This window comes from Meles meles, chromosome 21 (assembly GCF_922984935.1).
Source record: "Meles meles chromosome 21, mMelMel3.1 paternal haplotype, whole genome shotgun sequence".
NCBI classification, from domain to species: domain Eukaryota; kingdom Metazoa; phylum Chordata; class Mammalia; order Carnivora; family Mustelidae; genus Meles; species Meles meles.
The window spans coordinates 40,196,839-40,209,154 of NC_060086.1; the positions used below are offsets into that span (position 1 = coordinate 40,196,839).

Genomic DNA, 12,316 nt, shown 5'->3' on the forward strand with positions numbered 1-12,316 from the left:
GATGCTGGGAGAGGCAGACACCGTAAGACAAAAACAGGTCTAAGAGATGTTGAAGATACCACACGCAAATAACAGGAAAGTAATACAGTGGGGAGAAAGAAACACTCGGTCATGAGTCTCAGATTCAGAGCCTCCAGGGAGGAAACCAGGCTGAACCAGCTTCCTGGTCCACAAACTCCAGGTCATTAAAAAATTTCACTCCACAGCCGTCCTTCCAGCTGCTGTCCATGGGGAGGCGCTGTTCTAAAGCGTTTGCCCAGGGCTAAGAGGAACTGGGCCACACTCAGGAGCACTCAGTCTTTGGCTCAAGCGGTCACCGGTCCATAAGCAAAGGCAGCACCGTCTGCTTCCAGCTCTCATCCCAACGAAGCTGCTCTGACTCCTGGAGGTTCTTCCGGAACTGGTTTAGTTTGCCAGCAGGATCAGGGAACTTTGAGAAAAGCATCTAGAAGAATAACGACCAGAACTTAACCTCATCACTGCTTCCCACCGGTCCCAGGTCCCACCCTAGAGCTGTCCCTCCTGCCCAGCAGCCTAGACTCCTGTCCCCCTCCAAACACAGGCTGCCAGACCAGTGATCCTACCGAAACCCTCTGTCACTGCACTTCAAGAACCACCACCAGTGTCCTGGAGCCCCCAGCGCTCCCGCTCTGGCCCAGCTTCCACAGCAACCTTGGCTAAGCTTGACACAGCTCTGACCCCGGTATCCCAGACCCAGCAAGCCCGTTCCTCATGGGGCATAGGAGACCCCTCCGGTCCCAGCCATGCTCCGTCCCCTACTCTGCTCCTCCTTGACAGTGTGGCCCGGACTGCAGCGTTTTCCATCCACGCCACCCACACACCATGCCCTGCGACAGCCCTTGGCCACTGCTGTTCTGTCCACCCACAGCACCCACCACTGTCCAGCCCACCTGCTAGAACTCGGTATCTGTGTTCTTTCCAGCTAAACTACATGTTGCTAAACTACATCAGGTGTTTGCAAAGTAAGCCCAGGGACCAACTTCGGCCCCCACCTGTCTCTGCAAGTAGTTTTACTGGAACACAGCCCCATCCCTGTGAGCCCCCACTCACAGACTGGGGCTGCTTTCATGTTACAGCAGAGTTGAGGACTTCTGAGACTACGGCAAAGCAAAAACATTTTCTATCTGGGCCCTTCCAGAAAGTTTGCTGTCCCTGGTCTCAACTGCCAAGAATGATGAACCCATCTTTTGTAATAAGTGTGAGCACCCTTTGAAGACTCCCACCCCTGCAAAACTGCTTCATGAAGCTCCCTTCACTCAACTCCCTAGCTGCTCACTCCCTAGACAGAGCACACGGTCCACCAGCTCCAGCATCACCGGGTGGTACAAGCTCCACAAACCCAGAGGGCAGTCAGGGCCGCACCCACACGGAGCGCACGGAGGCCCAGCCTCTGAGACCACTGCTCCCTGCCTCAGCTGTCACCCAGACCCAGGAGCAAAGGATCAGGGCAGAGCTCAGCCTGGCGTGGGGGCAGACGCGGCTACCTGCAGCTGGGCTGCCAGCTCCTCAGAGTCCTCGAAGACCAGGCCGTTTTCCCCATGTTTCACAAGCTCGTGTAAGCTGCAGAGAGAATCACAGACCTGCGAGCTGCCTGGAAAATCCCCACGGTGCCTGCGGTGCCCACCCGGACTCCCACCCCACCCCTCCCACGGTCAGTCGAGTCTGTGCTTAGATTTGGCATCTGAATAGGAAAAAAAGGCCTCGAGGGACAGATACACATTAAAAATCCAAACTGATTCCAAGAAGGAGGAACAGTGAGCACATACTTTGACCTTTACTGCTACAGGCTCTTTTCTCTGAGAACGTGCTCAAATGAGCTCTCCATTTTTTTTTTTCTTAATTGCACAGCAGAGAAACAAGGTAAAAGGCAACCGCACTAGAGGGAGACTTGGCACATTAAGGATGACTTTTCTGGGTCAACAGGGAGTTAATCCCAATGTGTCCAGAGCTCAGGGTCGAACATCCTGTATTTCCCATTCCGAGGCTGGCTCCTGAGCCAGTGGTGCGGCTACTATTTCTAGAACCTCTCCTAACACCGCCCTCTCCAAACACCCATCTTTGCCAGGAACAGTGGAGACAGAATCACACTCATTTAACTGATTCCAATTCAACTCTGTGAGCCCAGACAAAAGGGACACAGAAATAAAACCATGTCAGCTGTGCGGGCAATTCTATCCACCACTCCATCCATGAGCACAGGCTCCCTAAATGGAATATTTAAGACTCATATTTTTTATTCAAGATCAGCTCTAAGGGGAAGCTCACTCCTTCAATAGCGTACAGCCCACCCACAGAAAGCCCATGGGCCCTCCTCCCAAGGACCACGTGGCAATGCTGCATGATTTTCCCAGAGAATTCCTTGAGCAATTCTGACCTCACTGACAATCCCCCCCCACCAAGCTGATCTGAGAACCTAACACCATGAACATCCGGTTTCTGCCCCTACCACTGGAAGTTCACGGCGCACACGGGCAGACAGCACCCGAACATGTCCACCACCTTCATGGGCAGGTCCAGGCCGCTGGAGGACTTGTGCAGGCACACTCCCAGGTCTGCCGAGCCTGCAGGGTTGGGGCGAGGGGGGCAGTCAGAGCGCAGGCCCATGCTAGAACACAAATCCTGAAAGGACTGTGGATCGTCACCTCAGGGTACAGAATGGAAAGCAGGGGAACAATGCCCCCAGCCCCACATACAACTGGCTGTGTTGGCCAAGCAGCCTGGAGAAGGGCAGACACATACCAGTGCTCCCCAACAGCCATTCCCGGCCACTCGGCCCTGTTTGAAAATGACCTGCTCATCACGGGTAGTTTCAGTCGAACAGACTCCCTTTGTCTACTTAACCACGATGAATTGTGAAAGAACCGGTAGCAGTTATTGTTTAAGGGGTTCAGAATTTCTGCTTGGGGTGATGAAAATGTTTTGGAAATAGACAGGGGTGACGAATGTACAACACTTTGTACGTACATAATGCTACGAGTTGTACGTATACTTAAAAATGGAAAAACAGTTGAAATAGCAAATTTTTACTGTATGTTTTACCACAATATTAGGGGGGGAAAAACCATAGCAGACCCAACAGAAAACCAGCTGTCACTGTGGAAATAAAGCCAAATAAACAAGTTCGCATCACTAAATACTGCCTGGGAACTCCTGCCAACTAAAGGCTTTCCACTCGACACTGCTATAAGATGAGGCCTTCGAGACATGTCAGCACGAGGCCAGCACCCCCTCCTGGAGAAAGGAAGAGGGAGGAGGATGGAGGGACCTAGGGGAGGTCAGTGGTGCTTAACACATTATTTCTGCATCTCCCAAGCCACTGCCCTCCCAGACTTGGGGAACGGGGAACACCAACCCAAGGCCGGGCCCAGCCCTTCTGCCCAGATGGAAGAGCAGGACTGAATGGAGGGCTTGGAGGTTGAGAAGACAGAACCCTGATAAACAGATCTAGGGCCCCGCAGGTGGGAGAAGCCAGCACATCAGGAAGCAGCCTGATCTCCTGGAGGATAGCCAAGAGCTCCTCTGACAGGTTCCTGGCAGGTGGCATCTCCCAGCCCCACGCAGCCCCTAAGCAGGGCCCAATCCAGCCTGAGGCCTGTGTGTCTATGGCCCTGGAGCTAAGAATGGCTTTTAATTTTTAAAGGATTACAAAACAAAGACTGTGCAATAGAAGCAAATGAGACATTCACTATCTGACCCTTTCCAGAAAAACTCTGTCCCCACCGTGTCCTAGAATATTCCCTTTCAAACCCCAGCGCTCTCCCTGTAGGCTGCTGGCCAGATGCGCTTACCTAGAAGCAGGGGATAGTCCTCAGCCTCCAGCCACGGCGTACAGACCTGGATGTGCTGGAAACACTTCTGGCTGATGAGGCCGCTGTAATACTCCTTCAGGGGCCCTTTGCCTTGCAAAGAAGATCTCAGTCATTGCACTGGCCCCATCCCATGGCCTCAAGCCTTAGAACCCTGCAGAGGTGTGAGTGTGAGGCCCACACTCTGAAGATGTGATCAGGTCCCCATTTGGCCCCTTCCAGACCGCCAAGAGGAATGCACCCTGACCGCTGAAGCCACAGTCCTTCCCGCCAAGCAACCTGCATTAAGAGGGCCTCAGGCTGGGAAGGTGGCCAGGATAAACTCTGGCCAGGCACCAGAGTGCCTACTGGATACAACTTCTCACCCAGACTGGTCTATGTCTTCCCTGATGACCCAGGTGGCACAGTGTATACAGTGGGCTCCTAGCTGCCCCTGGGAACTCTGGCCAGGAGGAGACAAGTATACAAGGTGGGGCAGCTCGCCAGGACTCTGCTCCAACCATAGCTCTCTGCTTCTCTCTCTCCCCGCTGGCCTACTCAGGAAGTAATTTAATGTTGAGCTCTTTAAAGTGGACTCTTTCATTTAAAAAAAAAGAAAAAATGCCTGGAAACCGCTGCACACAAGTAAAACTCAGTATCTATGAGGCCATGCTATCCAAGATTCAACCAGAAGCCACAATCCTGCCATCAGGCTCCTCTGAGCCTCAGTTTCCTCCTCTATCAAGCTAGTATAGAAAACTCTACATCAGAGAGTTGTGGTCAGGACTGACAAGACAACCAATACCACATGCCTCGTGTGAGGAAGGCACCCAATAAAGGCAGATGCCTTCTGCACACCCTCCCTGCAACCACCCCATTTCATATGGGAACATGGATGGTCCCTGGAAATACCTGTTATCACACAGACCAGAGAAGGAAGGCTCTCTCCATCTAGGATCAGCTGTTCAAACTCTGTGTTTAAAAAAATAAAATGATAACCTGGATTACTATCCAATCAGGTGAGTGCAGGCTGGGGGACGGGACGGTGCAGGGGAGGGAGCTCTCCCAACCACAAGATCACTCTCCCAGAGGTGGCATTTCAGATCTAGGGCCTGGTTACTCAGTGACCCAAATGGGGACTCAAGAGTCACCACCTCCACCACCCATGTCCTTAGGCTGACCCACTCAGTGGCCCTGGGGGCAGGAACATGCTGCAGGAGACACCATGCAAGGCCAGGTGAGCACCTCACGGCTCAACAGCCCCTGACAAGCTCCTGCTCACAGCCACACACCTACTTTCTAATGCCGCCAGCAAGATGGAGAAGTCTTCATCCTCTATAAGAAAAGAGACCTAAGTGTCACTGGCTTATTTCTAGATGCCTCCCATCCCAGCTCAAGACCACCCCCCTTCTCATCGGGTCCCTAGTGTCCTCAAATATACATGGGGCGCAGGCTCGGCCAGGCGCTCATACAAGCCCCGAGTGCCTGAAGGGGTCCTAGACCTGTCCAGCTGGTGCTGCTGATCAACAGGGCCGGCCGCCCACGAAGATGCGTCACCACCCCACTCTGAGAGTCCCATTCTGTGAAGGCCGACCTCTCTGTTGCTGGGTCCAGGGGTTTGGAGCTGAAGGAACAGAAACAGAGCCCATGAGATGTCACAGAGCAAGGCCCCGGGCCCCAGGACGGTGATCTCCTGCCAGAGTGAGGAGTGAGGCCCGCAGACTCCCAACGGTCAGGATGCGGCCATGTCAAGCACTGCCCTCCAGTCTCTGCTGCAAAACTCAGCTCTACTGTTGCTGAACAAAAGCGGCCATGCACGGTGCATTACTGGGTGAGTGTACTGTAGGGCCATAAAACTTTATTTACCAAAAGAGGCGGCAGGCCTATGGTCACAGTCTGCCAACCCCTGGATTCGGGGACTTCCAGGTCTGCAGCCAGAGACGACAGAGGCCACAGCAGCAGTAAGGAGTCAGGGTTAGGGGAGAGACAGGACAGCTATGAGGAGGTGGGGGACAGGTGGGACAGCAGGAAGCACAAGAGAAGACAGATAAAGACTGAAGACGGGACACCTACCGGGCCTTAAATGCAGAGTAGGTGCCCCCCAGCTTCATAAACAGCTGGTGTTGCAGGTCCAAGGGTGTCTCTTTAAAGAAAGATGCTGGCTTGTCATAGACGGTCACAGCTCTGCAATGAGATCACTGGCGGCTAGAGAGAGCCAGAGAAAGGGCTAAGGCTTACAAGATTCAGGGGGATCCAAAAAATAAGGGCATTCAGAGGATCCAAGTCTTGGACAAGCACATTAAGAAGCTTCAGAATTACTTGGGAAGCTCAGAGAGGTGTTCTAAGACCAAAACTGCATGGGCAGTCTGGTCTCCTCCCCCCTTCCGCTTCCCAAAACCAGTAATCATCTCCCCAGACCCCTGGGCGTTTGCGGCTGCCTCGCCAGCATGACACAGCAGGCGCTGCGGCTGGGACCAACCATGCCTGGGACCCCTCGCCTCCCCAGGCCCCTACGTGATGCCCCAGTTCTCCGCCAGATCTTCCCGCATCGAGTTGGTCACACACAGGTTCAGGTGGGACAGGCGCCCGCAGAGCTTCTCGTACCTGAAAAGATGGATCCCCATTCAGCCAGGAGCCTGGGGCCCACCACTACCGCCACCCCCCCCCACATGACTTGATACGTGCTATACACAAGAGCGCAGGGCTGGGGGGTTCCCAAATCGAGTTGCCGGTGAGGTGCCTCCCCAGAGACTGCGCTGAGTTCCGTCTGTACTATTTCTTTTTTTTTTTTTTTTAAGATTTTATTTATTTATTTGACAGACAGAGATCACAAGTAGGCAGAGAGGCAGGCAGAGTGAGAGAGAGAGGAGGCAGCAGACTCCCTGCCGAGCAGAAAGCCTGATGCAGGGCTCGATCCCAGGACCCTGGGATCATGACCTGAGCCGAAGGCAGAGGCTTAACCCACTGAGCCACCCAGGCACCCCTGTACTATTTCTTTTACACCTTTAAGTCATATCGCTTTGCAGCTTAAATACAGTTAGAAACATTATCTCAGGGCGCCTGGGCGGCTTAGTAGTTAAGCATCTGCCTTCGGCACAGGTCATGATCCCAGGGCCCTGGGATGGAGCCCCACATCAGGCTCCCTGCTCAGCAGGAAGCCTGCTTCTCCCTCTCCCACTCCCCCTGCTTGTGTTCCCTCTCCTGCTATCTCTCTCTGTGTCAAATAAATAAAACCTTTAAAAAAAAAAAAAAAAAGAAAGAAAGAAACCTTATCTCTACAGAAGGGAAAATCCAGGCTCTCCTGCCACCAAAGGAAGAAATGTAATAAAGGCTTCATTATTAAATCATACCCACACTGTACTCTTGCTGCAGAGGCTGTGGGGCAGGGCTTGGGGGTTACCAAGGGACTAAGGGATGGTTTTAAAAATCTGAGAGAGGTGTTAGCAGCAGATTAGCCCCCAGTGGAGACCTGAGCCCTGATCCCGCGGCAGAAATGAAAGAGGACCAGAAAGGAGAGGAAGCACTCAAGGTTGCTGAATGCCACTGGTGTACCACAGCCCATTCCTCACTCAGGATGCGGAGAAGGCAAGAGAGCTGGACAGCTTGGGACTGAACTGTGGTCCTCACACTTATTACCTGTGCGGCAAGCAGCAAAGTGGTGCTAGACCTTGGTTTCCTGGCTTGTAAAAGGAGAGTGACCAGAGGACATCCCCACCAGGGGCAGCGTAGACTGAATGGGATGAAGAGCCCGGCATGCAGCAAGTACTACACGATCACTTGCTGCTGCTGCTGCCACAGCTATTAGGACCCTCGGTGAATGACCCATCAGGGTCAGATACTGCCCACTCGGGCTCAGAGCAGGACTCTTCCTGCTCTGCATCCAATCTGCTCCCGCAGGCCCTTCTTTCTCGCTGTCTCACTGGTTGCAGCGGACTGTGGCCTGTGTCCCCATCCCCCAACAGCACTCCCAGTTTTTATTTGGGGACCTAATCTGGGGGCACCTGGGACCCCAGGTCTGAGTGGAGCACTTCCCCTAAGCCTGAGGCATCGGGGTACTGCAGTTCCCCCACCCCAGTGGGATGTCAGAGGCTGACAATCAGAAAGGTTCCCTTTCTCTACTGAGCCTGTCAGGGTGGGGACGAGTGCCAGGCGAGCTCCCAGCACACGAGAAACACCTCCAGGAGGGAGTGTGGAGAAATAAGCGGGTCCTGATGACACTTTTTGAGTCGAAGTCAGCCATGTCTCTGCACTTTGCAGTTTCAGGACCAACAAAAGTCTGCCTTGGCTTAGGCCCGTCTCTATTACTTGTAACCAAAGTCAGCCTAATTCCCCAGCCTTGCCCTTAGTCCATAGCGCACATGAGGGACCGGCTTTACCAAGTCTCTGCACTGGCCCTTCTTCCTACCCGGTTCAGGGAAGGTGTCTGTACCCTCTTCCCAGATACTCACCACTTGGCCAGCAGGACAAGGCGGTGACTGGGGCCATGCACCAGACCCATAATGGAGTAGCCATAGTTGTGCCAGTCGATGACGAGCTTGCTCCCACAGAGGCAGCCCACAAACCAGCAGACAGCGATGGCAGGTAAGCCCGGGGGGTTCTGGGAAAGAGATACTTGAATGAAGAGAAGGAAACCCAGACCACGGTCAACAATAAACTGACTGAAAACAGTGGCAACACACATGGCAAAGAGTCGATGATCTTTACAAAGCTCTTGGTAATTAATAAGCAGAAGAAAGACCCTCTTCCTCACCAAAAAAGGTATAAAAACTCATAAAGGAAGGGCGCCTGGGTGGCTCAGTGGGTTTAGCCTCTGCCTTCGGCTCGGGTCACAATCTCGGGGTCCATGTTGAGCTCTCTGCTCGGCAGGGAGCCTGCTTCCCCCTCTCTCTCTGCCTGTCTCTCTGCCTACTTGTGATCTCTCTGTCAAATAAATAAATAAAAATCTTTAAAAAAAAAAACTCCAAAGGAAATAAAATTGACCATCCTGAAAGTCCAAGGCCACCAATAATTAAGGAGATAAAAAATGGCCAAAGAGGTGCATTTTTCACCTAGCAGAATGTGACCTCTAAGACACCTAACAATAGATAGGGGTGGGGAGGACATGGGAGAAGAGGCATCCCCACTGGATGGGGGATAAACTGGCCCAACCTTATTCTAGGACTATCTAGTAACACACCACAACATTTTAAAAGTGCATGAACTCTGGAGTGCCTGACTGCTATGTCAACAGAGCATGTGACGTTTCTTTTTTTTTTTTAAAGACTTTATTATTTATCTGAGAGACAGAGAGAGAGAGAGTTCAAGTGGGAAGGAGGGGCAGAGGGAGAGGGGCTCTGCTCTCCCCACTGAGCAGGGAGCCCAACACGGGGCTCAATCCTACAACCCCAAGATCATGACCTGAGCAAAAGTCATACACTTAACTGACTGAGCCACCCAGGCACCCCAGAGCATGTGACTCTTAATCTCAGGGTTGCGAGTTCAAGCCCCATGTTGTGCATGAAGCCAAAAAAAAAAAAGGAAAAAGGAAAAAAAGTTTAAAAAGAGCATGAACTCTGATTAAGCACACGAATTTACCCCACGAAGAAACTGCAAAAAACATATGGTCACTCATGCTCTTTGCTGTGCTATTTGTTTTGTTTTTTTTTTTTTTTAAGATTTTATTTATTTATTTGACAGAGAGAGATCACAAGTAGATAGAGAGGCAGGCAGAGAGAGAGAGAGAGAGGGAAGCAGGCTCCCCGCCGAGCAGAGAGCCCGATGCGGGACTCGATCCCAGGACCCTGAGATCATGACCTGAGCCGAAGGCAGCGGCTTAACCCACTGAGCCACCCAGGCACCCGCTGTGCTATTTGTAAAAGTAAAAAATCTAGAAGTATCTGAATGTCTGTTAAAATGAAATAAGTATGTTAAGAGCATATCATATACTGGAATCCAGCGCAGCTAATTAAAAGAAGGTGTTTTAGTATGTTAAAAAGCAGTGAATGGAAGAGTCTGAGAGCCTAATTCCAGAACCAGACCAACTACTTGGTGCAAATCTTTACTCCAGTATTTCCTAGATGTGTGATAACGGGGCTATTTACAGAACCTCTCTAGACCTAAGTTTCTTCATCTCTAAAACATAGGTCATACAAGACCCTACTTATTAGAATTGTGAGGAACTGGATGAATTAATACAGACATATAGATATGTAATAAGCACAGTCTAAGACTCTCTCTATAATGACAGAGTAACAGAATGAATGAGTACCATTAATACAATGGACACACACGGTAAGCTCCTACTCATGTTTTTATAAGTCTATACATGCACAAATATGCAATTTACTCACCAATTTGCATTTCATATTTTCCAATAATTTTATTTATCTGACAGAGAAAGAGAGAGAGACAAAAAGTGCACACACAAGGGCACCTGGGTGACTCACTGGGTTGAGCCTCTGCCTTTGACTCAAGTCATGACCTCAGGGTCCTGGGATCGAGTCCCACATCAGGCTCTCTGCTTAGCGGGGAGCCTACTTCCCCCTTTTTCTATGCCTGCCTCTCTGCCTGCTTGTGATCTCTGTCAAATAAATAAATAAAATCTTAAAAAAAAAAAAAAAAAAAGAAGTGCACACACAAGCAGGGAAAGTGGCAAAGGGACAGGGAGAAGCAGGCTCCCCGCTGAGCAGGGAGCCCCATATGAGGCTCAATCCCAGGACCCTGAGATCATGGCCTGAGCTGAAGGCAAATGCTCAAACGACTAAGCCAACCAGGGGCTCCATAATTTGCACATTATAAAAGGCTGGGAAGTAAAGGAAGCTTAACAGTGGTTCTCATAGGACGACACAAGGCTGATGTTTACCTGGAGAAAGATGTAGGCTGCTGGCTCCCTGCATATCAACTTCCACAGCAAGTGAACAGACTGAAATACAACTTTGACTCCATACTGGAAAATGTAGGGCCCAACTACAAGTCAAAAAACAGTTGTTACTCCCGAAGGAATTCTTGGCAATGTGTAGATCCCCCCAGCCGCCCAACACAGACACAGACACAGAGGAATTTGGAGTTCACTGCATCCTACCTGGAAGTTTCTGAAGTTCTGTCAAACTCACAATCTGAATTCTGTTGTTCTGCAAGAGCTCATCGTAGGGTCTGGAGTCTGAAAAAAATGTCCCCTTTAATGTGGTGGACAGGGCAATATAAAGTCAGATGATCCAGCAGCCCAGGCCGAATAGTGAAGAATGTTTTGGAAAATAAGACTTTTCTCTTTGTTCCTCCATAGGCAGAATAGGGCATGAGGTCACTTCCTGTCCAGACTCTCCCCACAGAGGGAGGGCCTGAATCTTACCCACTTTTATTTACTTAACACAATGCCTGGCACATAGTAGGTACTCCAGAGGATCTATAGCTTCCTGGATGGTGGAATTATCCCACGACAGGCAGACCCTTAGGAAGTTCCACTCCACTCCACTTTCTGATGACACCTTCAAAACAGGGCCAGAGGCAACCAGTGCTACTCCCTCTTTTCCCTATACACGACTGAGGTACCCTCTAAAGATGTCATCCTGCTTCCGCATACTGAGAGTAAAAGCTGGACATGCAGCACAAATGCAACGTCTCCTGCCTGCAGAACTCTCCACTGAGGCTGTGGAATGAAGAGGAGACAAGTCCTCTGAGACACAGCCTGACAAAGTAGCCACAAGGAAGTATGGTTATGGTCACTGGCCCTGGAGCCACACACACCTGGGTTCCAATCCGTCTTTCCATTCACTAGGAAGATGATGTGAGACTATGCAATGAGTTCACTTAACTCAACACAGTCCTGACATATGGCAGGCACTCCATTAACGCTGGCTGTTCCTAGATACCCATCCAGCAAAGGCTGGGCAGAAACCTGACCGTCTGGGCTACTACGAGGACATCCAATTTCAGACAGCTGCCCGAGGGAGGAGGGAGGAAGGGGCGTCCCCGCCCCAGTTCTGAGAGTGCTGCCTCCCTCCCAGTCCCCCGGGCACTCACTGCAAAAGCCCAGAAGGGTCACGGAGAAGCCGCTCTTGGCAAACGACAGCGCGTGGTACTGCATGCGAGGACTGCGGCCCACGTCCCCCAGCACCACAATGATCACGTGCCATTTCGCGCGCCCCTGACGCCAGCGCTTCCACGAAACCAGCAGCAGTAGCAGCAGAGACGTGGCCACCGCCAGCAGGGCCACACAGGAAGCCGCCATCTTGGCGGGCCGACAGCAGTCACGTGACCGCCCTCCCCGCGCCAGCGACGCAGTGCGCAGCCTCAGACACAGCCTCTCGGAGATGGGCGGAGAGAAAGGAGGTGAGGCGGTGGCTCCCTAAGCTGAGGCCCACGGAACTTCGAAGGAGCCACCGCTGGCCAAAAATTGGTGATGCCATGGTAAAGATCCTTCTAACGATCTAGGAACGATTTTTCTCAAAATTCAAAGATAATTTCAAATACAGTGAAGCAGGGGCGCCAGGGTGGCTCAGTGGGTTAAAGCCTCTGCCTTTGGCTCAGGTCAT

At 51.6% G+C, this 12,316-nt stretch overlaps 1 protein-coding gene across 1 annotated transcript; it reads right to left on the reverse strand.

The window, feature by feature from the left end:
- Nucleotides 1–33: 33 nt before the first annotated feature.
- On the reverse strand, nucleotides 34–12,015 carry ALG1 (ALG1 chitobiosyldiphosphodolichol beta-mannosyltransferase). Its single transcript, XM_045993197.1, has 13 exons — nucleotides 11,805–12,015; nucleotides 10,867–10,944; nucleotides 10,648–10,751; nucleotides 8,255–8,403; nucleotides 6,321–6,410; nucleotides 5,880–5,990; nucleotides 5,309–5,430; nucleotides 5,103–5,141; nucleotides 4,719–4,778; nucleotides 3,810–3,920; nucleotides 2,468–2,582; nucleotides 1,506–1,581; nucleotides 34–445 (listed from the first exon to the last, which is right to left on the reverse strand). The coding sequence occupies exons 1-13, from the start codon at nucleotides 12,010–12,012 to the stop codon at nucleotides 314–316; spliced, it is 1,395 nt and encodes a 464-aa protein (XP_045849153.1). The 5' UTR covers nucleotides 12,013–12,015; the 3' UTR covers nucleotides 34–313.
- Between the last annotated feature and the right edge of the window lie 301 nt (nucleotides 12,016–12,316).